General features: G+C 40.3%; 4 protein-coding genes across 4 annotated transcripts; 3 read left to right on the forward strand and 1 right to left on the reverse strand.

The window, feature by feature from the left end:
* Nucleotides 1-1,993: 1,993 nt before the first annotated feature.
* LOC121599861 (ATP-dependent RNA helicase ddx24) lies at nucleotides 1,994-4,965 on the forward strand. Its single transcript, XM_041927967.1, has 5 exons — nucleotides 1,994-2,250; nucleotides 2,321-2,908; nucleotides 2,975-3,561; nucleotides 3,636-3,805; nucleotides 3,888-4,965. Exons 1-5 carry the CDS (start codon nucleotides 2,062-2,064, stop codon nucleotides 4,889-4,891), a joined length of 2,538 nt encoding a protein of 845 aa, XP_041783901.1. The 5' UTR covers nucleotides 1,994-2,061; the 3' UTR covers nucleotides 4,892-4,965.
* On the reverse strand, nucleotides 4,898-6,472 carry LOC121599862 (sister chromatid cohesion protein DCC1). Its single transcript, XM_041927968.1, has 3 exons — nucleotides 6,370-6,472; nucleotides 5,621-6,301; nucleotides 4,898-5,558 (listed from the first exon to the last, which is right to left on the reverse strand). The coding sequence occupies exons 1-3, from the start codon at nucleotides 6,384-6,386 to the stop codon at nucleotides 4,991-4,993; spliced, it is 1,266 nt and encodes a 421-aa protein (XP_041783902.1). The 5' UTR covers nucleotides 6,387-6,472; the 3' UTR covers nucleotides 4,898-4,990.
* A 12,575-nt stretch (nucleotides 6,473-19,047) lies between these two features.
* On the forward strand, nucleotides 19,048-19,941 carry LOC121598912 (salivary glue protein Sgs-3-like). The gene has a single exon (XM_041926279.1). It carries the CDS (start codon nucleotides 19,048-19,050, stop codon nucleotides 19,939-19,941), a length of 894 nt encoding a protein of 297 aa, XP_041782213.1.
* A 2,765-nt stretch (nucleotides 19,942-22,706) lies between these two features.
* LOC121599145 (integumentary mucin A.1-like) lies at nucleotides 22,707-24,220 on the forward strand. Its single transcript, XM_041926697.1, has 2 exons — nucleotides 22,707-23,666; nucleotides 23,840-24,220. Exons 1-2 carry the CDS (start codon nucleotides 22,746-22,748, stop codon nucleotides 23,888-23,890), a joined length of 972 nt encoding a protein of 323 aa, XP_041782631.1. The 5' UTR covers nucleotides 22,707-22,745; the 3' UTR covers nucleotides 23,891-24,220.
* The last annotated feature ends 2,498 nt before the right edge of the window (nucleotides 24,221-26,718 follow it).

The following is a 26,718-nucleotide window of genomic DNA, read 5'->3' on the forward strand; positions in this document are numbered from 1 at the left end:
TTGTTTATTGGTGACGATTGGACGGTTTTGCTTGGGAGTAATTATTAAGAATGAAAACGGCGATGACATGGTACATATGATTCACATGATATTGTTTCGATCACGATGAATTGAATGTTTGAGGCGAAAGATTTATGCCGGAGGTTTTTGTTTGTTTGCCACGATTCTAAGAGATATTGGCTTAATCATTTATTGGTATGTTGGTATGACTTGTTTTCGATCAGTTTAAATATTTGTATCTATTACCTATCTTCGAAACTTTCATTATCTTTCATAGGTTTTGAATGACCAACAAGCAGATAATTTAAACAAAGCGTGCTCTAAAGAATTGGCTACTAAGGTGGTGCTGTCCTGTGGTACAGTCTTCTACTCGTACGACGTAACAATATGCCTATCGTGAGTTCTAGTCTAGAATCGTTCGTCCCCCCCGTAGCGAGGCCTGACTTATCCGGCTGCATTTTATTGAATCAAGTCTCGAAAGTCTGTATAGGCCGGCATGTCCGTGTAGGACGGTTATGCCAAATAGAAATAGAAGAAGTTCTTAAGAATTGTCTATTCTAGTTTTTTTTTTTTGAAAATAATTTATGATCAATTTGTGATCTAATTAAAGATACACTTTTTTAGGTAGCAAATGTCATTTTGTTGTTTAAAATAAATGTGTAAGTTATTGATGGGTGAATCTCATTCAAATTCACGAATCTGAATCTAAATATTCTTCTACTATTTGTTATAACGACCTACGCAGTCAGCGTGACATATACAGAATTTTGATACTTATTTTTAGTACCACCCAGCCGGATAGTCAGTCCTTGCAACGGGGGGAAGGTTTATATGAGGTTTGAACCCACGACAGGCATGTTATTATGTTATTATTTGGGACTGTAAAAAAGTTACGAATCATGGTGTACGTCCAAAAAGTCATTCATGAATGTTTTGAGATTCATCAATGTACGTTAAGAAAATCACAACAATCTCGAAAGATTCATTGCTCGTAAGAATCAGTTTCAAATTTTGATTCTTTGTTCAAAATGATTCATCGTCCTTTATGGGCAGCTATAAAAAAATGTAAACAAACATGTGTAAAAAATGTATATCAATAAAATGAGTCCCAATAAACCTGTGAAAATGTTTCTTCACTGTACATAGTTTAATTTCATAAACAAGAACATCAAATTTACTTTCAAATAATCAAAATATTTAAATAAATTACTTGAAATCAAAATATAAATACGAGGCACTGTGATGATGCATATTACGTTTATTACATAAATTGTGTTTAAAATGAGCATTCGAAACTTTAATTGAGAAAAACATTATCATCTTTTTAATATCATGGAAATACAGCGCTATTCTGAGGTCAATATTTTTGTTGGTTAAATAACTGATGTTTGCAATTTAAAAAAAGCCTCGTGTGAACACGTCTAACCGCTTCGTAAGCTATTACAAGACGTTTGAAACGTCCGAAAACCAACCCCCTGATGCAGTGACCAGAAATACCGATTTATCTGTATTCTTACCGCTTTTTTATATGCCTACTGATTCACAGATGACCGCCCTAAAGCTACCGATTTTCCATTTATCCTACTGAAAATCACAGATATTTGATTTTTCAGTCGTTTAAGCTTAATCTGTGGCGCTTAGGATGCTGTTTCAAGGATCACTATCCTGATTTGTTACTTATCGCGCTGATGCACGTTTGTTTGCCTGGCACTAGAAAAATGATTCATGCGTTTTAAATTCAAATTTTTTTCCGTTAACATTTAATGTTCATAATAAGTAAAAAATGTCAGTTGTGTGGATTTCGAGAATTGCTTCAAATTTGAATTTGAATCTCGCTGTAGGCGGTTAAAGCTTAAAACGAAATTGATCGTTAAAATAATTGATTAAATTTAAATTGTTGCGTTCTCAACAGTGCTCCTGCCGAAATCTGCCAAAATAATCTGGCCACACTGGCCCTATGGAGTGACGTTTCGAACGTTTGACAGCTGTTTGCTTTCGTTAATCGGCAGAGTTGGAAACACGTGCGGTACCGGCACACTTTATTAAAATTGTATTCTAAACATGCAAAAGCAACGTAAATTCAATCCGAAGAAAAGGCCCGCCAAGCAGAAAACGAAAGATGCTTCATGGCAACAGGTGAAACTGAACGGTCCGGTCATTTCGGACGAGGGTGCCGATTTTGGTGGCTTCATCGGGCTGGAAGTGCTTGAGAACTACTCCGGCGACTTTGTGCGGAAGGAAAAGAGAAAGGTAACGTAAATAACTCGGTCGTGTGGAGTTTAAATCATTTGTGAATAATTCATTTACTCTGGGCTTTCAGTACGACAAGGATATTGATAGCTTAGAGAGGAAAAAGAAGTCGAAACGTAAGCGCTCATTCGACAGCGACAGTGATGATAGCGACGATGATAGCGATGATTCGGATAAAGAGACGAAAAGCAAGAAGAAGAAGAAGAAAGCCAAAAAATTGAAACCGCAAGCTGAGACCGACTCGAGTGAAGATGATTCGGGTTTTGATGATCAGCCGAAAAAAAAGAAAAAGCCCGAGAAAGAGTCTCCACCCGTAAAGTCGAAGAAAAATGACAAGGAATCAAGCGAAGGGACAGAGGAAGCGACCAGTTCGACCTTTTCGATGTTGCTAAAACCTCCAAAAGCCACTAAAAAGCAGCAGAAGCAAACAGAACCCTTGGTTAAGGAAACCACAACGACTGTTTCGCAGATCAATTCCAACTCCAAGCGGGAGGAGAAAAAATCAAAACAAAATAATAAAGCTGAAGCGCAGAAAGAGCCGGAGCCTCCCAAGCCCAGTTCCAGTACCAAGCCGCAGCAAAACCAATCAAAGCAAAACAATGCTAGTAAAGTGTCTGACAAACCCGTTCCGGAGTCTTATTCCACTGCGGACTACATGGTGAGTTGTAGTGGCAGCTTCTTTAGCATTTTTCCCTGTATTAACTCGAATTCTTTCCTTTTCCAGGCATGGGTACAGCTGGGCGTATCAGAACCGATCGTGCGAGCGCTTGCCGACAAAGGATTCAAGGTACCGACCGAGATCCAAAATAAATCACTTCCGGTTGCCATCTACGGGCGTCGCGATTTGCTCGGTGCAGCGGAAACGGGCAGCGGAAAGACCCTTGCCTTCGGTATACCCATGCTAGAAGGTATCATGCGTCTGAAGAAGGGCAAGAAACCGGTGGCAGATGAATCGAACGAGCACGAAATGACGCCTCCACCGGAAGATATGGAAGTCACGGAGGAGGATGAAAAGGTGTTCGCAGAGGAGGGTCGAAAGCTGGGCAAATCTTCAGCGGCCCCAGAAGACAAACCCTTGTACGGGTTGATCCTTACACCGACGCGTGAATTAGCGGTACAGATTAACGATCATCTGAAGGCGGTCGCTAAGTATACCGACATTAACATTGCGACAGTTTTCGGTGGTTTGGCAACGGTGAAGCAGGAACGCTTGCTGCGCAAATGTCCGGAGATAGTGATCGCAACGCCGGGTCGGCTGTGGGAGCTGGTCAAGAGTGAAAATCATCACCTTTCCAAGGTGGCAGACATCAGGTGTGTGTGTGTGTGTGTGGCTTTGTGAGGGATGTGCGAAAGTATTGGTCAATTTATGGAATAATGTTTTTCAGATATCTCGTCATCGATGAAACCGATCGAATGCTGGAAAAGGGACACTTTGAGGAGCTGAAGGAACTGCTGGCCCTGATCAACGCCAACGAGGATGCAAAGAAGCTTCGTCGGAACTATATATTTTCTGCCACGCTTACGATGGACCATGAGATGCCTACTCATATAAAAAGTATGTTTTGATAGCATTTGTAGCATTTATTTTACGATACTACTACCAATTTCTTCTCTGTCGTATACTTTTTCCACCACAGGACATCCTAAGAAGTCGAAAAAAGCGCTCAAACTAACGCCCGGCCAGCGTATGGCGAATCTAATCGAAACCATCGGTATGACCGATCCGAAGATCGTCGACCTTACGCAAGACCACGGTACTGCTCGTACGCTAACCGAATCGCGTATCCTGTGCCAGATGGAGCACAAAGACTTTTACCTGTACTACTTCCTCGATCGCCATCCCGGACGAACGCTCGTGTTCTGCAACTCGATCGACTGCGTGAAGCGGCTCGTTTCCCTGTTCGACTATCTGAACTGCCAGCCGCTCAGTCTGTTCGGAAGCATGCAGCAGCGCCAGCGGCTGAAGAATCTGGAGCGTTTCACGGCCAACCCACGGGCACTGCTGATTGCGACCGATGTGGCCGCGCGTGGTTTGGACATTCCAAACGTGGACCACGTCATTCACTATCAGGTGCCGAAGACGACGGAAAACTATGTGCATCGCTCGGGGCGTACGGCACGTGCAAGCAAGGAAGGTTTGACGGTGCTGCTGATTGGACCGTCCGAGGTGAGGGACTACGTTAAGCTGAACCAAGATTTGGGCCGCACGGAGGATCTGCCACTGTATCCGACCAGCGAGCGGGTGATGCGACAGGTGAAGGAACGGGTAACGTTGGCGCGGCAAATCGAGCGAATGGATCTGCAGCAGCGCCGGGAAGGAGCTACCCGTTCGTGGGAAGATCAGCTGGCAAAGGAGTTCCAGAGCGATTCGGAGGTGGACAGCGAGCAGGAGGAGGTACGACGGACGGAGCAGACCAAGCGGAAGAGACAGTTTCGGGCAAAACGGCTGGAGCTTAGCCAGCTGCTGGCGAGGCCGATTGTAGCTGAACGCATCGAGATGAGCTATCCGTCGTTGAACATTAACCCTACGATGAGCGAACCGGCGGCGACGGAACAGTCCGCCATCACCGTGGTGCGTAAAGCCGAACAGCAGCGCATTCTCGAGAAAAAGCAGCAACGAAAGAAGAAGCGAGCAAATTGAGGGAGTTTTTTAGGTAAACTTTGTTCTCCTTTAAATAAATTTTGTAAAAAAGGAAATTTACAACATAATATAAATAAGTGAGCGCGATCTTTTACATTCCTAATGCTTCGACACGTACATCCGAACGCCCTTAACGACGAGCGAGCGTGTGTACTTAGCCAGTATCGAGGTGACGCCCACCGTTGGCGTCGCAAAACACTCAATGTACGGTTCAATCTGTTCCAGGTTCCATCGCTCCTTCGTCCGGAACAGCATATCGAGCCGACCAAGCAAATTCATCGGAAGATCGGCCTCGTTTAGCCCCCGGACGCATGGTACGCTGCCCTCACGATCGATAATACCGATGCCGCGCAGATACTGCTCGTTGGCTTCGAAACCCTCGGGCAACGCTTCCTGCCAGGTGACCAGAAACTCATCGATATGAAACTTCAATCCGTGCTGGAGGATTTTTTCGGCAAACATGGCGCACACGAGATCCTCACGGTACTGGAAACGGCCCGGCATGCGTTCGCTTGGGGTAGTGTACACGTTAAACATGCCGTCAACCACCTCGAACGGTATGATGCCCTGCATCGCCTCTAGCGTGACGTCTTTGTCGATTGCGTCCAGTTCCCAGGAGTTTTCCGATACCACGGACAGGAGCAATGTGAGTACACGATATTCGTACCTATAGGAAAGGGTAGATTCGGTTAATTTATATATAAAGCACGCTAAACATTGGTGACTTACTCTATGTCCAACATGCGCACACGATCATCTACCTCGATGGCTCGATATTTCTTAAGTCCCTCGTGAAACTCATCCTTGCTGCACTGTACCGTGTCGAGGAGCTGTTTGAATCGAAACAGTAACGACCGATCGATCAAATGCTCGTTCTCAGGACCGGCGTACCGCGTCAGTCGCAGCAGATCGATGATTTTCCGGTACTTTGGTTTCACCTGACGCAGCTCGAAATAGTCGTGAAATATTTTCACCACATCCTTCCGTTCCACCTCGTCGATCGTGTCGATCTTGTCGGGATCCTCCTGCTCCTCCTCTATGCTGCTGTCCATCGACGTGTTGACACCTCCCTTGGGACTTTTGATAGGCGATCGGCTCGTGGCTTGAGCGAGCTTCAGACCCTTCACCAGCAGCAAGCTGTTTGATATTTCCGCTTCCTTCATCTCGTACGTGCGCGACTCGGTACACAGCACGACCTTCTCGTTCAGCGCACCCTTGAAGCATATTTCGCTGCCCTTCTTTATCTCCTCCAGGATGTGTTCGTCCACCTCGAGTAGTTTTATGTTGCCGATATCGTGGCCCTCCTCGTTCCGGGGATAGTAAATAGCTTGCGCGGTGTTGGTGAGGTTTTTGTGATCGAGTTTGGCGTGCTGCACAATCGTGCGCACATCGTCTATGGAGCGTGCGTAGCTGAAAAAGAGGTGAAGGTAGTTATTTTGATACATAATTCGTTTAAAATTTACTCTATCTTAACTCACTCTTGGCTGTATATCATCTTGTCGTTGTGTGAATTTATTAATTTAATTGAATATGCAATGTTCGTTGCAGGGACTGAATCAAAACATTCACGTTGGCGCGCTTTCGAAATGTCAGCGCATTCGTTTTCTACCTGTGGGGCACGCTCGCAAAGTACACAGGGTGCTCCAAAAGACTTTGTATTTTGGACAGTTACAATTTTGTCTGTTGTTTATTTCATAGTTTTGTACGATTTAACAAAATTTGACCTAATGAAATCTAATGAAGCCCACATCTGTATGAGTTGGCTTTTAAATATGGAAAATCTAAATGTGTGTCCCTATCGATGAATTCTTTTAAATGAAAATAAGAAAAACCCCTTTGTAGAACAGGCTTCTATTCGATTGAACGGAACGGCAGTAGCCAACACGGGCTGTGCAATTAACCGTTAAATCTGCTGCCCTATATATGATTTGTGTTTTGCAGTAAATTTACTACATAACAATTGTTTAATAATAAATACAATCCTGGTTACCTGATAGCGTATGTACAGTATAAAAAACAGTTAAAAATACTAATCGAATGCACTGTTTATCAAGGAATAAAGATATAAAGTATAAAAGGGTTACAAGGTTTTTATGGGTCTCATAATTTTGTGACACTTTGTTACGTATCCCAAAACTTTATGTGATGAAAATTGGCTCTACGACACTCTTCTTACAATCCAATAATAATTTCAAATGTGGCGTAGAATTCAATTCCCTTATCTTATAAGCTTCCTAATAGGACATCCCGAGAACTGCTCGGGTGAAACTACAAAGGCCCGCTTACCTAGCCTAAGCACTACTCGGGCAAAACTGTCAAGGGGTCGGTTTTTCTTTTTATTGTTATTTTTTTAAATTTAACACTAAATTAAATATTGTAAAGGCATTGTTAAATTGCGCATGTGCATGAGTAAACTAACACAAACAGCAACTGATACAATACATTTGATTCCATGAAAAATAACAACAACAAAAATGAAGTTTAATTAATTGTAAATGAAATAGAACAAATGAAATAGTTGAAAAAATGTTTTTTTTTTTTATATGGTAGCTTTCTTAATGAATTTTAATTGAACTAAACCACAAGAATAGGAGTTACTTAGCGTCTGTAAAACGGTCCAACTACACCGATTACACAACATTTTCTTTTTTGTGTTTTTCCAACTACAGTAAAGGATGCACCGCACACCTGTAAAGATAATCGGCCCCATCAAATCATCAATCCAGCCCAGCGACAACAGCGGCATGCGCAAGTTTTGCGTGTCGTCAGCCATTTCTTACAACTGCTGATAGCCGATAGTCGGTTGAACATTTATCATTCCGCGGATCATGCCCGTAAGAATTATCCACGGCTATCATCTTGAATATGGGCTGCGCTGTTGGTGTCACAGTTGCAACTGCACCTGAATGGGGCTTTGCATCGAAAGTTGCAACGTACGTGTACCATCTTCACTCCAGCGCCAGCCAATCGACCAAGTCCGTTAATTCCTTGTCGTTTTGGTTTTTTTCTTCACCTTTTGCGCAACCCGAGCTCACAGTTGCATGTATGGGACACCTTTTACCTTCTTCAAAATGGCCAGCACGTATTTCGATAAGCGTGACGCTTGTTTTAACGTTCGCGGGACAATCGTATCACAAGACGAAGCGACCCACCGTTTTGTTGATGTTTGCGGCTAAGGTAGTTTCTGTATGCTTTTGCAGTCGCATTTGAATAGCCACCACGTTGTTCGCCCCGGTGTTGCGCGTGCCCGGCAGTGCAGATTCACATGAAGGAAGGAAAACTGTGGAAAATTGCTCATCCCTTGCAAAGCTTTGGCTTTGGATGGGGTCGTTGATTTCTTTTCACCTCGCTTGAGGCAAAAAAAACTATGTCGAAATGATTCCATGCACATTACACAATCGCCGGGAATGGGTTGTGCTTGTGCTCAAAGCGATACTGAGCTAGATCCGATGGGAATGACGTCCGAAAAAGATGTCCGATGAATCTTGAAAGGAGTGTGGGAAGCATGTTTTTTGAGTTTGCTGATAGCACTTGATAGTACACCTCAAATGACATAGTGCAAAAGTAGTAGTTAAATGAAAAGTTAATGGAAAAATAATTGGTACATGGGATTTCCAGAGGAAGATTTTATGTTTTGCTCGAACAAGTTATAAATGTTGGCTGATTTCTTAAAACTTTCTGTAAAATATGTCATTAATTTGGACTATTTATTTTTGGAAAAGACTTCCAACTTAGATGTCAAATATTTCCTTAGTTCGAACTACATCATTATTGTTCACTATTTGAAATCCCTCATTGGATTTTCTCTTTCTTTTAAGAATGTTGTAATCTATTCAATTTCAATTTATTATGATCATTCGCATTGGATACATTTATTCTTATTATCAGCCTATACATACAATACTTTCATATTTATTCATATTCATATTCTATAACTTCTATGTATTCCTTCTATTTATCGTAACTTACGATACTTATTTCATTACCACGCAGCCGGATAGTTAGTCCTTGCTACGGGAGGACGGTCCATTCTAGGCTTGAACCCATCACGGACATGTTATAGATCTGTTTGTGTTGACGACTGTACCACGGGAGGGCACCTATAATATACCTACTTGATGTTATCTTTGAAATACGAAAGGTAAAAATTGTAATTTGAATGATAATAATACTAATAATAATAACGATAGGAAGAAAGGAGCAGAAGGAATTCATTAGAGGATTGGAGAACTGAAGTAAAGAAATGTTCGATGGATTCAAACGCAGTACGACGAGACACCATATCCAGAGTATTCTGCACTCTTAACTGTAGTGCAGGCGCATAACATGGTAGTAAATCAAGCAGTCCCATGGTGCAGTCTGCAATTCGTACGACTTCAGGACCAGCAGATAATGGGTTAAAGTCCCGTATGGATTCCATCACTGGCAAAGGCTAGCCTGAGGCCTGCGAGACGGCAAAAGGTCGTTGCGCCAAAGTAACAAAAAACGAGAGGAGTATTAAGCATTTATTACTGCAAAAAATAATTTTGGAGAAGAAATGAGCAGCTAAAAACCGTCATCGCAAGTCACAATCGGGGGACAATAGGGAGAAATTTGAACCTGAAAGCCAGCGGATAGGATAGCAGACCGAATAAAGATTTCAAACACTATTGTAGTACATGTCAGTAAACGGGTAATTACTCTATAATTAGACACTTTTGATCTAACCTATATTTTGAACAGGGGACATACAAAAAAAAAAAGCAAAAGTAAGAAAGCACTAAGTGTTCAGCGGTTCAAAATACAGTGGTGCTACATTTATCCGGGCTCATCGTGACTGGACTTCTCCCAGATACTCTAATAACCTGGGGTTATTATGAGTTAAAGTATATATTTTATCACAAATTCATGATTTTTTAAAATGAAATTTATATTATGTTTTGGTAAAACCTAGCCAATATTAATTTTATTATTTAGAAGCATGACTACAACACTTTCCCCGAGTTATGCGAATAATACGTTCCGGAGACATTAGCGTAACTCGGATTTTCGCGTTAGTGGAATATCACATTTTACAGCCAAAATATAATTGATTTTACGTTTTTAGTTTACGGGCTTCTCTTATATACCTACCTCTACGGACACACATCATTGTGACGGATGGATTAAAATACGTATTTAGATTGGTTAAAATCATGAAAAGCTCTATTTTGTTAAAATTAAGAATCCTTCAATATGTTTTGATTTCCATTAATAAAAATGTCTGCACAATGCTAATTTATTGTAATAATCGTTATTGTTTCATCGAACACGTAAACGGATATCCTTTTGATGCCACATTTTGACCGATGTCCGCGGGAGTTTCGAAAACACTAATAAGTTGATCAGCAATCTCGTTTGGGGCTTCTATGTTTAAATCATTTATCAAGATTTTTTGTTTGATAATATGTGGTTTATAGTTCTCTTTTAATGTAACTTTTAGTGAAAAATTTTACACTTTATCTAAATAAATTAAATGTAATCAACCCATCCGTCAATTTGACGGGTTCCGTAGAGATACGTATACCACATATGTTTCTAAAAATATATAAAACTTAACAAAATAATACTTATGCTCATAGTATGTAATGATAAATTTACGAAAAGTAAAAATCAAGATTAAACAAATGTAATTTTTCGTATTTCACTTCAAAGTTTAAATTCCATCAAATTGACGGGTTCCGTAAACCTAGTGGGTATAATGATTTTTTATTCAATTTAATTCATTTATGTACTTTCTTACTTATTTAATGCAAATGGTGTAGACATCTCGGTTATTTCTATCTTTTTAGTGATTTAAAACTTTTGAACAAAAAAATGCAAATTATTTTTCATTTCAATTGATTTGACATTTGAACTCAAGAATCTGAAGAAGAAGAAGAAGAAGAAGAAGAAGAAGACATCTGAACTGTCAAAAATAAAAATTTGCGTAACTCGAATTCGCAACCAAAGCAAGCAGCTACCAAATTGAATCCAGTACTAATTTTTTTGAATATGAATGTTTTGTATAACGATGACCCTTCATTCTTCTGCTTTTTTACGCAATGATCTACGCCAAATGTCGACCAATACAGGCTTTCGTAGGCATCCTATGAAGCATCCTTGTTTATGTAACTGGTCATTATTTTTTCTCCTTTATAAACTCTTTCAACCGACTGCATTAAAAGTCTCAACGATTGAATGATTTGACATACAGTCATAACAAACCAAATTTTTCATAAAATAATCGTAGTTATTAATCAATTTTTTTAACTTTCATCTATAACAACATCTCAGACCACCTAGAATATAGAATTGATTGTGTTGTTCGCATCTAGTTAAATCATATCTCTGAGACACAAATCTTTAAACCTTCATTCAGCTGTATCGTAGAAGAAAGCATAGGAACACTAAGGCCAAACCAAAAGAGGTAACCTTACATTTCATTCTAACCCACCCAAATGGCGAACGTGAGCGAAATGATTTAGCTGAAACTCCCCTAGCTAAAGCGATCCGAGATCCTTGGCGGTGTAAGAACATTTCAGTGCCATGGAAAAGTGTCGTAAAAACTGCCTTCGCATATAGATTAACAACACAGTTTGAAGCAACAGGGTGTGTACCGGCCCGACCTGGGCAATTAATCAACGATCGTACAAATGAATTTGGTTGCGGTTACAATCGTTTAATGGACACCGCGGGGCAATGTGAACATTCGCAGGGCAACGGAAAGGGTTCGTTCTCCAGTCTCCAGTGCACGCTTTCGAGTCGCGCTCGATGCCACCTCCGAAATAAAACACTAGCAAATCAAGTAGGCAATCAAGTTTTGCTACAATATCTTCACCGCACGATCGACGGTGGAGCTTGGTTGGTTTGCGCAGGCTGTTGGTTTCCCTCACTCACTCCGAAACTCCGGTCCCGCATAAGGGTGACCCCTTGGGTGAACCTTGGCTTTGGCAACGAATTCGTCAACACGGTAGCTCGCACGCGGCCCGCCTGATTGACGGATTAATTTTTCAGCCCACGGTGCCGTGCGGTGGTCCGTGTGGCGCAGGTGAAACTGAACGTTACAATCCGTAACGCCCCGTCGTGCCGGTGGAACGATACCGTCTCGATACGGCTGTCCAGTGGGTGCAGTTGTAAATCGATTCGTCATCGGCTTTGCCATCTTGGCCGAGAGATGGTTGAGAATTTTGGGGCCGTTTCGCTTCACACTGCCCTCCGCTGGCAAAGGTTTTTTTTTTGGTTATTATTATTATTATGGGACGGGGCTCCTTGAAGGAAATGGTGCACTTTGGGGCAATAAAAAAGAGGACACGGGAGGGTTAAACACTGTCGCAACTGGTAAGGTTGCAATCGACACGAGTCTATGGCAGATACCCAGCCGATGCCGATTGGGCCAAGCGACATGCGTGAAATGTGTGGATGCTAAACAAAACATTCGTGAGTAGACGGAGAAGGTCAGTTATGGGAGATGGAGGAGGGAAGTAGTTTATAATGAGATATTTTTTTCTTTTTTGTTTTGGCTGTTTTGGTAGTACTTTAAACTAATTATTACTTTTGGACTTTTTAAACTAATTATTTCATGTTTCATAGTGCTTTCGTATAACGTTTAGGCAGAGATCAGATTGAATTATTAGTTCATAAGAAATCATAGGAAACAACACAACAAAAACAAGTTAAAGAACAGCAAAACCAAATAACGTTATGCTTCAAATTACGGACATCTTCAAATTCCGGACATTCGGCATTTATTGAATTGTTTCTTATCTAGCCCCAGGCCATACCGCTTTTTAATTGTATATAATGACCATGATGTGCTAGAATATATTAAAAAAGTGTCTGATCCCTAGTAGGCCCTGTTGCCTCAGTAAATACATATTTTTTGTCGGTCAGTTCACAACCAGAGGATTTTTTAACGGTTTTGCTTCAATCCCACACCAGTGTTATTTCTTCGATAATTCCTATTAATCGCGTCCACGTGTATTTAAATACATCGGAATCCATTGTGGAAGTAGTTGTTAGCGTGAAAACAATAGTGTTTTATCATATTGTGGTCTGAATTTCATTAAAACATGTATTTAATATGGTCCGGAATTTGGAACAATGTTGCTTATCTTGATTTTAATTCCGAACAGCCGAAATAAATTGTGATTAATTGCATAAAATACGCTTTTTGACAGTGATAATAACAAGCACAAAGATTCAGTGATAATAATAAAACAACGATATTTGAAGGTAGATGTGCCCAATGCCTTAATGGCCGTACAGGAAAGATCTTCGATTTGCGCAACAGTACTTCGGTTCAATGCATGAGGAAAACCGCACACAAACCCCATTGTCAGTAAGACCGTCGTCCTGTCGACGTCGAGGACGACGATGACCCTCATAATTTGTTGTCTGGACGTAAATATAAGTAAAAAAAGGTGTAGTGTGTGTGTTAATATGAAGATTATAAATGAAATTTTGAGGCAGTCCGGAATATAAATCAAAACGTCCGTAATTTGAAACATGAGCACGAAACTGTCCGGAATATGAATCAAAATATCATTGCAGTTTCATGAGTTTTAGCAGTATTTCGAGTAAAATTATTCGAAATCTTAATTTTTTACTCAATTGTAGAAGGTTTGCTTCAGTATAATGAGTTATGTTGGGGTATGACGAATTAAATATGAATTCGTGAGAAATTATTACATGCCAAAAATGCCTTAAGTGTCCGTAATTCGAAGCAGTACGGTAGATTCATTATTGTATTTTCATTTTATTCGAGAACATTTGTTCAGTAATGAAAATACAAGTGACAACTAAATCTGTTTGTATTTTTTTTACCTTCGTAATAAAATAAATTGGGAGCAAAACCATACTCTTTAGTAGTTGCTAAAAGCAATCTATCTGAACAATTATTTGTTTTGTACATAAAAAAACACAACGTTACTCGATGAACCCATATTCTATTTAATGTAATCGTGTAGAGTTTCAAAAATTCATTCAAAAGTATAATAACCAGATTATGAGTTTTGTCAGATTATCATTCGGAATCATCCGGAGTCGCCCAGATCGACTGAAATCATCCAGTCGTCATCGGAGATCGTGCGGACTCATCCGTATTTATTCCGATTCGTTCCGATCCGTAGTCAAATCTCATATTGCTCCGAAGTCGGATTCAGTTGTTTTAGTCGAAATCGGAGGTGATCCACGAGCATACTGCGGAGTACAACTCACTTATTAATTATTATTTTCTTATAGATCAGGACTCGACTAGTCGGAATCGACTCTAGACTACTCCGACTTCGACCGATTACGGGCGACTCCGGGCGATTGCGTACGACTTCGGGTGATGTTGGTCGGACCTACCTTCCGGAGTCGATTCCGAAATTATCGGAGTCAGATCGGAGTCGACTACGGGTTTTTGCCAACTTTACCCATCAATAGACTCGACCATGCCGAATATTCGAATGACATGGGTAATGGGTTAAAGTTTTTTTTCATTTTTCAATATAACTTAATTTAGTTTTTTGAACTTCATACGCGATTAAAGAAAATATTTGAAATTTGCCATTAATTTGAGCGTTTTCATGGGTATCAAAATTTGCTCTGCCTTCGGTTTGTTTTTCTCAGCATGCAATGTAACTGTTGTTGTCATTTTTAAACAACACCCAAGTTGCATATGTTGTATTGTTATACGAACAGCCGGTACCCGGATAGACGGCGTCTCACTGAAGTTCACCTACATTCTTCTAATTCTTCTTCTTATGAAGTTATTCTAATTTTTCAACTAATTTCTACGGAATGTCTGGAGAGTGAAACATTTGTGAACGTGTTTTACATATAGCGTTAAAAGCCATACAAAAAGAGCAAATTTATTATGGACATTTAGTTGTCATCTTGGAATATAGTGCATATGAGGAAAAAGAAACTACGAACTATCTGTTGGTACCAATATGGTACTGACACGGTATTGCATATAATACGGTGAGGTATTTGGAGTGTTTATTCACTGCAACCTACTTGTTCGTGCATTAAAGTGCTTTAATCCTACCAATAGAGTAATTTTATCTGCAAGATGTGCTGGAATAAGAGGTGGGACTTATCATCATCATCATCATCATCATCATAATTACAAATATGACCTCCTTTCGCGGTTTAACAGGTAGATGTGCACTGCAAGCAACGACTCACACACCGATATCTGCTAAACTCAAATTTACATGTAAAGCATCCTTCTGCATTGCAGCTAATCGCACTACAAGATACGAAGTTTAAAATTTTATTGAACATTCACTTAACTATTTTACTGCACGCACATTCCAAACGGTTAAATTTCCATTTACTAGATAAAACGTGCGCGTGTTGATCGTTGTCTCACAATGGTCGGCTTTTGACTTGCGTTTGAAGAGGCGAGAGATGCATTTACGAGCGGTTAATATGATGTAATGAGGTGTCTAGAAAGGAGGCTTGTCTTTGCATGACAGTGAAATAAGGAAGAGTTTATTCCTCCGTTAACATTCCGTGCAGCTAATTCTCCATCTTTTATTGCTGGTAGATAGGAAATATTTAAAGCTCTTAAATAACGCGTATGACATCTCCTAAGAGCTGTAGCAAGTGCTTGATTGGTATGGGGAATGAGCGATGATATACTATAGGGGGTTTTAAATATTCATACACATGAATAAGTTCAATACAATACAATGTTCCAATTTTCTACCATTCAAAATCATACATGTTGAACGGCAAAGTATGGTATGATTTAATACGATTTCATCAACTCGTATCGTAGTACAGTTGGAATGTATGTCGCCGTTAAATTGTACGAAATGTGATTGTCCCCTTTCGTCCAAGAGATCAACACACTTGTCCACAGTCTGGTCAAAAGCAGGTCAAAGATGAGCCCAAGCCCACGAACCAATCAATGGTCCGCCGTCCCAAAACGGTCATCGTCGTCACCATTTATTGGACAAAGTTTTGAGCACGGGCATGTCAATTACAAGCGCCTACTGCGGTGTAACGCCGCGTAAAAGCTCGCGCGATTGACGCGTAGGTCTATCTTTATCGAATTGCGAACGTATCGGGAGTGATGGCACTAAATCGGCTCGCCCGAAGTTGCGATCGCGGAGGGGAAATAGGCAAAGTGTCCGATTACGCATTGCCCGGGCGTGACTTGCCATCAGCCACGCACGAACCTCCCGGCTAGTGCTGTTCCCAGGTGGAGCGGACAGCAGCAGTCCACGGAGCGATAAGCATCCTTCGGCCGGCATTATATGTTTCATCCCGGGTTTGGTACGTACGTAGCCGGCCACTAGGGCACGGTAATTGAATCGTTTATACATGTTAATTGCAATTTATGATTAAACGCGATGCGCTCCTCCTACAGCGCTCGCGCACATTCCGCTCTTGATGCACGATGCATACGATGCGTGGCGGATTATGAACGAAAAATGTGAAAAGTCTCGAGAATACTAAAAGAAATGGTACAGCCTATTATAAAAATTTATTTTAAATTAATTTAAAGACTTTATACTTCATTTATATAGGCCCGTAAAATTGACTTTTGTAGCTTGAGCATGATCGTTTATTCATTGGCAAAGCATAAGGCTGGCCCAAGGAATAATGTCACTTTAATTATTTTAGAAAATATATGCAATTGTAGAAGAATGGTCGAAATAAGCATATGTTAATGCATTCGTTTAATTAAGAACACTCATATTACATCATAAAAAGATATCGAAACTGTACGAGGAAGATACCGAAGTTTGTTCCAATCCATTGTAAAGAGGTCTGAAAAATAATAAAATCAACGGTATTATTTGAAATATTTCAACTATTACTTTCTACAAAAACCTGTGCTCACAGATTTATCCCACGCACTTTTCTATGCACGATTAGCTCTATTAATGTTGACCACATGTACAAGAAGAACAAACGCCAGAAGCTACTCCGTACAAGAGCAGCCGGCTACACCGGCAACAAAAGGAAGCAAATAAAACCTTTAATCGATTTCCATTTCCACATGCAGCCGTAGCTGCATCACTTATCTAGTCGTTACTCAACAGCCGCACGCACGTGGAAGCGTACGCCGGTCAGCTAGGCCGGGTAACCGATAGCCATGAGTACCATGAGCGGTGCGTACAACACACGGTTCGTAGGAAATGTATTATGTGATGAGAGAAATAAAATAAGAGTAGCGGTGAGTATAATGGAGCTGGCGATAAGGTGTAGTTTAATTTCTGTATGATCTACCCCTAAGGCAGGATCATTCGGTTGGAGCTGATTATGCAAGTTTTAGAAAGAAAGGAAAGGGTCATATTTTATATAGTAACAGTTTTGGAAATTACATCCTTAGCAAAGCGTATCAAATTTTTCACATGCTTTGTTTTATTCCATGTGTCAGGTGATGTGTTGTTTCCCTCTTGACAAATATCGCGATAAATGTATGTTTCAAATTTATGGCATAGATTTTTACTACTAATTCCATGAGGTTGTATGGTTCTGGAGACATTAAATGTGCTTCACCGAACGTAACATGAGTTGATGTGATTTTAATTATCTAATAAAATCAAAATTAGATGCTCACAGGTGATCAAAAACGTGTTTTGCCGCCTTGCTGCAGAAGGATCATGATTTTGTTGCAAACATTTATTTACATTGTACACAACAAGCTTGTGGCTGGTTTGTAGCGACTGAAAGAGGTGGAAGCCAACTAACGATATGGAATATTTAATATGAATATTATATAATATAATATTTTATCACGAGTAAAGCATTTACCCCATGACTCATTTGCTTTGTTTTTAATGTAATTTAACTTCAGTAAATATTACAAACTCGTGGCATAATGTTGCTCAATGAATGCTCAATTACCAAAACTACTTGATCGTGGCGACGTAAGATGAAATGATATCGTTTCATCTTTTCATTGTGTTGTTGGTTATGGTTTATCAGATAATGTTTCAAAACTTGCCAGTCACCTTTCGACTGCAGTTGCAACGCTTCAGGAGAACAAACCAATCATTCGCAATTCCGGTAGAAACAGGACAAACCGGAACGGCAATGGTGAGAAAAGTTCATTAAGATCGGCATATGTTTTATGTAGACGCAATCAATTAACTAATTAATAAATCAGGATTTTGGTGCAGCGGTGTAGGCACGTACAGGCACGAAAGAAATATCGACCGGGTGAGAGCGATCAAATCTTCATGTGATCTCAAGCTTATACGTAAATGGTTAAATTTGTGCTTTAAGTTTACAAACAACTTTATTTCAGTAATGCATTTTATATAGCAATACAGGAATGTTGATGATGTTGATTGATAAAATGCGTTACTAATATATAATATGGAATATGATCGATTAAAGCTGAAATAAAAAAGGCATTGACCTACACCCTTTTAAATTTGCTAAAGCATTCCATTTAAACTCATTTGAATTAAACTAGAATTGATAATTTATAAACCACTTTTATCAAAATATGATTTTTGAAATTAAGTATGGGCCATACTGCTAAAAGCAGAGTATGATATCGTTTTAAAAAGCTTGTAATTTTTCTCATGTTGCTCAATATTGTAAAATTCTGATTAGAAACAAATCATGGTAAGTTCATTAAATTGCAATCAGTGGGACTGTGCACATAAACTCCATATAAAGAACGTTCGTCGTTCGTTTTGGAACAGTTTTCGCGCACAGTCCCCGACGCCGCTATAATGCGATTTGCAGTAGCGTTTTTGATAGTCACTTTATGTGTATTTTACGTAGTTAAAGCAGAACGACACCAGGCACCGGAAGCGGGGTATGGAAGAGATGTCACCACTAGTGGTCCTACTAGGAAACGATGACTCGACAAAATTGTCCCAGCGATTGCGGAGAGGATAAAAAAATTAACCACCACTACGACGACAACTACTAATAAACCAACTAAAACTACTAAGCCAAAACCAACAAAGAAAACCACGACGATGAGGACAACAAAGGCTCCAAAAACTACTACCATGAAGCCTACTAAAACAACAAAGTTAAAAACGACGACTCTTGCTAGAACGATGCCTGTTACTACAACAGTTCGTACCAATACAATTGATCCAACTACTACCAAACCAACCGTAACTGTGCCAACTATTACAACATTCGCTCCAACTACTACGATGGTTCCGACAACTTCTAAAACCACAATGGCGTCAACCACAACCACTCTACCGCCGACAACCACAACAACATCAACTACTACAGCAAAGCCTTCAACAATTTCTACTACTATTCCTACTACAACTGCAACGATACCTTCGACTTCAGTATCTTCTTCCACTACTACAAAGACTACTGTTGCTCCACCGACAACGGCACAGACAACTACAGCACTTCCTTCGACCACGACTTCCACTACTCCTGCTCCAACGACTACCACGCAAACTACTACTACAGTTCTTTCAACCGCTGCTCCTGCTCCAACGACAACGACAAAACCTACTACTACAGCTCCTTCCACCACTACTAGCACTACTCTTGCTCCAACGACAACAACACAACCTGCTACAACTACGGTTACTATTACTACTACTACTCCTGCTCCAACGACTACGACGCAAACTACTACTACAGTTCCTTCGACCACTACACCTGCTCAAACGACAACAACACAAACCATTACAACAACTCCCAAACCAACTACCACTACTACGGTGGCACCCACTACTACAGTTGCTCCCACTACCACTACTGCTACTACTGCAGCTCCTCCTACTACAACAACACCTGGGACGACTACAACAACTGTACGAGCGTCCACGATTGTACCAACAACTCCACAAGCTACTACAACAACCACTACTGCAGCTACTACAACGGTGAAAACAACGCCAATTGTTTTCTTCCCGACCCCCAGAGCAGGCAATGGTAACGGTAACGGCAATGGTAACGGTGGAGGTAACGGCAATGGTAACGGTGGAGGTAACGGCAATGGTAACGGTGGGGGTAATGGCAATGGTGATGGAGGAGGTAACGGCAATGGTAATGGGGGCGGTAAAGGAGGAAATGGAAATGGTAATGAGAGAGGTAGAATTGGATAATCTTTATAATCTAGTATTGGATGTAGAATTTTTAGTTGTTTGAAAAATAAACATCAAACACGAGCAAATACAACGATTCAAGGAAGTAATGCTCTCTTCAAAAAGAAGGAAATGGCTCCCTGTCCCTTTGGTTGAATTATTAAATGATCATTCATCATTTTATACTTTGGAAAAAAATATCAATCTCTCGAAATATTGCTGTGTAAAGGTGAGCGAAAGCAAATAAGCAAAAATCAATTAAAAAAATCAAGCCAAAACATATTTTAGAACAAATTAATATACATGAAAAGAGTTATTGGAGTGCATTGTAGGTTAAATGTCTTTAAATTAAATAATATTAATTATACTGCATGTCTCAAACGAAAAGCGTATGGTTGTCAGCAGCACAATAATCACAATGTTTTAATATCACTTTGCATAAGCCGCTCACCTAACTATGGCCGAACTATGACTTTCATCGTAATCCGTTTCATTACACAATTGGATGAGCCCGTTCGGTTCCGATATCTTTTCAACAGCAATAGGGTTTAAAGTATTTCGTACCAAGCGCTACTGCCTCTCTCGTAAAGGAAAGAAACCCATTGTAGTACAGTCCTTTCTAAACCTAGCATCAGCTCACGTAGAGCCATCTTCGGATATGCTCGGACACAAAGCGTACTGCACGTTTTCAATTATTACTTCTCGATAAAGAAACGCAACCAACCTTTGGTAACAAAAATCCAAGCCATTGGTACCTAAACAATTGGTATATTCTGGCTTCACCACCGGTCAGTGTAATTTCATGCCACTTACCGATTAATAATCGATAAGTTCACGGCATAAATTATAGTGTTCTGTTGTACACGGCCCAATGGCAGCTTCTTCGTTGATGCTACTCCAAAACCAAATAACGCAGCGTGTTGTTATACACACTTGCAGTCGAGGCCCCGAACGTTGAAGAAAAGGGAATAGTTTGATCAGATCAATGCAATCGTTCCTGGTTAGGCGTTTCGTCGGCGTAACCTTTCAATCGTGTAGAATACTGGAATTGATTATCTATTGTAATCGAGTGAAAAAATGAGCAAAGAAAATGAGATATGAACAGGAGCAATGTGTTCGAACAAAGCATTAAAAGGATGCTGTAATCAAGTGATTGTGCAACTCGTTTGTAAAGATCACCTTTAATAAATCTCCTGTAAAAAAATAATTTAGTGAATTTTATTTTAAATGAACAATCCAGACTGAGAAAGCTGTTGAACCGACTTATGCATGACAGCATAAGATCATGGAAACCGAAATGCGTGCGGATTGCGGAAGAAGAGACGCTATCAATTCAGCTTGGAAACGTGTTCGTAGATTTTCGAGAGATGTAGTTAAGTCAAGAAATTGGCACCCGGAATGATAAGGAGGACTTTGACTGGTAATTATCAAGTAGTTTACGGAAGACAAAACGTGAGAAGGATTTTTGAATCGTGGGGCCTTTCAATTCAATGAGTTAATGATTGGTCGAACAAGATTACAATAAAGACCCTTTAGGGACGATGGACCCAAAAAACGAACTCAATGCGGCGAGGGAGATACATTAGAAATATTATTTAGAGATTCGAAGAGATTAGTTTTCGAAAGTCTTAATAATGTTATTTTCTGGTCACTCTAGAAATGAAAAAAAAAACAGTCATAAGGGCATATACATTCAACTAAATGCATATAAGCCGAACCCATCCAAATGCAACCTGGTACATTCAAGATAAAAGTCTGGCCTCATAAGGTCTAACAAATCCCGTACGAATATAATAAGCTAAGTAGTGGTTTCTGCATACGCAATCGTCTTCTGTGACTTAATTCTTATGGCCCATTTTTGCCTCCAACGTTATGTTATTTTTTGTATATTCTACCGAGATCTTGCACCATCCGTTCCTGAGACGCATAATAAAATGTATATTTTATTGTTTTAATTTTGAACTCGTACGACTTAACAACATGTCCGAGTTGAGTGCAAGCCCTGAATGGAATGTGCCTTCCATAGCGTGCATAATATCCTGCTATGGGTAATCAATAAGTAATTAAAAACCAAGCCAACTAGTGTCGCTAGCAATCATAACTCCCTATCTGTCAATCGCCATAGAAATCTCCATCCATTCTTCTTCTTTGGCACAACAACCGCTGTCGGTCAAGGCCTGCCAGTACCCACTAATAAAGTGAGCTAGGCTTTCAGTGACTTATTGTTACCATAGCAGGATAGTCAGTCCTACGGTCTATTCGGGACTTGAACCCATGACGGGCATGTTGTTACGTCGTACGAGTTGACGACTGTACCACCAGACCGGCCCGTATCCATCCATTATGGATACTATAATTAGGGATGAGAACCCACCTATAGTATATCTAGGTACCTTGGCTTTGACTCCTTTTTTATCTTTAAAATTCAAACCACCGGGAGGCAGTAATATCTTCGATTGTGTTAATTATGCCTTTATTGAATTGTGCTGTAAGCGGTCATCAACAATCCGGAATAATGAAGTTGGCGGAATTAGCAAAGTTGTTACCTAAAAGTAAAAAAACATTAAACAGATTGATATGTCCGTTCATCAGTATCAAATTTTATCATACTTAACTACTCTTTAATGACGTTCATGGTCATTCGTTTGAAAATATTTCACAGTCGCAATCAAGCAGCGAAGCGGCTTGTCTGATTGACAAATTATCTCATAGTTTCCGTGCATGCTGTATTAAAAGTAGATTAACACATCCAGCGATGATAGTTGTATATAAAGCCTTTCAATTTCAGCTTAAGCAAGTTTTCGCGCACGCATCTTCATTCGACGATGAAGATTGCTGTCGGATTTTTGGTGTTTGCCATATTGGCAGTGTGTGTCGTAGAATCGCATAACAAGCATTCGAAGGAGAAGGATGACACGTATGCAATGATTGACATTGCAAAAGGATGGATGCAGATTTACTTCAAAATACCACCCGGCTTACAAAAGCGCACCACTACGCGTGCAATGCGTACTACAAAACGTCCAACATTGAGGAGGACCAAACCATCCACTACAAAGAAACATCCTGCATGGATGACTACAGCAAGGACAACAGTAAAGCCTCGGCAGATTGCCACAATTCCTACCGTTCGAATGACAACAAAATCGGGAGCAATGGTGCCAACTACGACAAGGATATCCACCACTACTGCAAGATTGACGACCACCACCAAGCCAATGTTTACCACGACGACTACTGCAACGACGAAACCTATTACAACTGTTGTGACTACAACGACAAGACCAACAATAACTTCAACGATTGCACCAACAACGACGACTAGGCCAACAACTACCTCCACCACTGTCGCACCAACAACCACTAGACCAACTACTACTTCTACTACTCTTCCAACTACGACGACCGCTAGACCCATTACTACTTCTACTACTGCTCCTGTTACAACTACTTCCACTACGGTCCCTACAACAACGACCATCAGACTAACAACAACCTCCCCTACCGCCCCAACAACGACGCCTTCGACAACTGTTCCGACAACAACTACTAGACCAACTACTACATCCACTACTGTTCTACCAACCACGACCACCGTCCCTACAACAACGACTACCACCACCGTCCCTACAACAACGACGACTAGACCATTGACAACTGTTGCAGTAACTACTACAGCACCTGCGGTCAGCCCGACGAGTGCTGCTACTACCGCTTCTCCCACCACTACAACAACGGCGGCCCAGGTCAGTACCACCATTATTGCCAACACCATACAAAAATCCGCCCCACTCACAGACTATGATGATCCTTTTGCTTCCGACCTAACACCCGTTACGCTTACTACATTGACACCCTGCATGCTACAACCATCGGGGACCTTCGTTACCACTACCTCAACAACGAACGTACCTAGCAGAGCTCCGATAGTTACTCCTACGGTGACTACGGCGAGTATTCCAGTTACTAAGGACATGGGTGGGCCAGAGGAGTCCAGCTCAGTGGAATACTACTACGACGACGAGTACGAGGATGGAGTGATCATTACAGTACCAGCAATCACCAGCGAAACAACATCACCCGCTGCTAGTGTTGCTGATAACAAAAGGTCTAAAACAAAGAAGAATACTAACAAAAACAAGCAGAAGAATAAGCAGAAGAAAAAGGACAAGGAAAAGGAAAAGAAAAACTATAGCAAACAAGTAGAAGTTAGCAAAAAACCAAAAACTGCATAATGGAAGTAAGCTCTAGTTTGCTAGGTTTTGCTCAGTAATAAATAATCTTCTGTATTCTTGATGCACATCACTTTTGGGTCACTGTTTCATCGTGGAGTGAACGGAACTGTGATATGATCAGTTGTGAAATGCTGTGCAATGTCACATTGCAACGACTCCGATGCAGAAGCGAAGAAGACTGTTTTCTATGAATGGAAGTTTGTTGAGAATGGTATGAACACCAAAGACACCACGTCATATTCATAGTGCTCGTTTCCCAGCTGGGAACAATGGGTTGATACTTGTTTGGCCCTTTTTATTGCGTGGGTAATAATGATGTCCGCACAGTTTTCGGAGAAGGTTATCGATGAACAGCGGAATGTGTTCCCGCATTTGCGCAGCCAAAATTACTGTTTTGGGACGTCAAACGAGGTTGACTTTTTGTGGTTGAAGTTTAAGCTGGTGCAATTTATCTTCAAATTTCCGTCAGTTATGAGTAGTGAGTTTTTTATGATCGTGCACCATGGTTTTCGTTTTTACAATGATACAATACCATGATATAGCGCATGGCCACGGAGGTGAAAAAATGTTGAAAAAATTTTCAACTTTGTCAAAATTGCTTGTCAACTGCAAAAAAGAGCTTTTCTCGTGGCCGCACCAAAAACATACACAAGAATGACAAAAAATTCCAACATCTGAATATCATCGATATTTTGTTTAAGAAGCACGAATTAGGTACATAAATCAATTAGAATCATGCATTTTAGCATTATTATCATAGCAATGGGTCACAACTGCGCCAAATAGCTGTTTGTTTACGCTTTTTCGCGAACATCAAATTTTGTCACTTTTTGTCAACTTTATTTCCTGGCTGCTCCAGGTTACAAAATTTGTCGACATTTTGTCACTCTCATGGCCTTTCGCCAATACGTTTACTAGAAATTTCATAATTTTGTCTCACAAGATTAGGAGTAGTGAAAAAGATTTTATGCTTTACTTACACATTATGTAGCTGATTTTAATTGGTCCTCTTTTTGTTTGGTCCAGTTGTAACTTTCAATGGAATAAGTTTATAAGAAAACTTACAAGCATGTAGCTGTGTTAATTCATTTTTCATTATTATATTATTTTAAATACCTTTTTATGCAAATCGTAGGGCGTTTTTGTATGATAACCATAGTACTATGCTCTTTTTGCAGACTGATTTTGTGCTCACGAATTGTTCTTCCTCTTATACGACTACTTATACTACTATAGATCTAACTATAGATCGTAATTGTAAGATATGTGGAATAAGACAAAGATCAGAAAGTTTCTGCTTTTTTAGTACTCTGCGTGCCTTCCTCCTTGAAATCTCTGAGCGTTTACAAGTATGATATTATTTGAATAAATTTGTATGATTTATGATACGACCGTTCCAACTAAATTTTGAAATTATGTACAATAGAAAAATAGGCTAATTGGTTGATCACTTATATGAGCTTGTGTTCGGCATATTATCGGAGCTAAAGAGCCAAATATTGTGAAAGCTCTATGAAAGTTATAGAAAGTTTTAGTATCTAGATCAGGGGCTCCACAATATGGCCCTGCCACAGTTGGCCATCTAGAGCCTATAATACTACTCACGACGGTAAAAGTAAAAATATATGAGACTCATATTTATTGTCTTCTGTAATATATTTCGAAGCAAATCTTTGGGACATAAAAAATGTGATGACATTATATTAAAATATGTACCATTATATCTCATACCATACATGATTCATAACCTTATGATAACCTGTCATGTAATAAAAAATAGAGCAAAAAAGTCTAAATCCAGTCCAATTTCTAAATCATATGAAAACTTCTACAATGATTTGTATTATTTAGTGCATATTTGGTGCAACACACGTTAAAACTTAATCTGTATACAACGGATAAAATAGGTTTCGAATGGCGACCAGTTGCTAACAGCGCCGAGCGTGAGCCTTCCGAAAGAGCGAAAGGATTGAACTTAATTCACACATCTCAAACACTGATGCATTTACAAAAAAAAAAAAAGATTAACCCCAGGCCCCAGCACAATGTACAGGGCAACATAAGGGGGCAAGAAAGAAAAATAGCTCCCAACCTAAACGAGATCTCGCAACCAGCTGCCCTACAGATGGCTGCCCAGATTTTCTCTCATCGCTTGAAAATGGTCTCTGCACCTACCCGAAGAAGGCTTGCCCTTACAGATAGACCCACCGGCTCAGTCCCCAGCCCGTCTTCAGGTAGCGTGTCGAGCACCATTTTGTCGCCCGCGCCCGAATGTGGCGCGAACGTGCGCAATACTGTAAATTAATTGGTTATAATTATAATCCGCATTGTCAGAGGAACCATTTCAATTTTTGCCCCATGCCACTGTCTGAAGCATTTCTGTTTTCTTTGTTCCGTTCGGTGCATTGGGTTTTCCTTTCGTTTCTTTTCGCCTTGTAAAGCCGGTAGATGCCATTGAAAGGTGTTTGTGTGTGTGTGGGTTTCTGCTGTCGTTACCACAGTCATCATATTTGAATTTGTCAGTAAACTGTATGAGGTATGTATGGAGTGTGGTTTTTTTACA

Source organism: Anopheles merus, chromosome 3L (genome assembly GCF_017562075.2).
Source record: "Anopheles merus strain MAF chromosome 3L, AmerM5.1, whole genome shotgun sequence".
Taxonomy (NCBI): domain Eukaryota; kingdom Metazoa; phylum Arthropoda; class Insecta; order Diptera; family Culicidae; genus Anopheles; species Anopheles merus.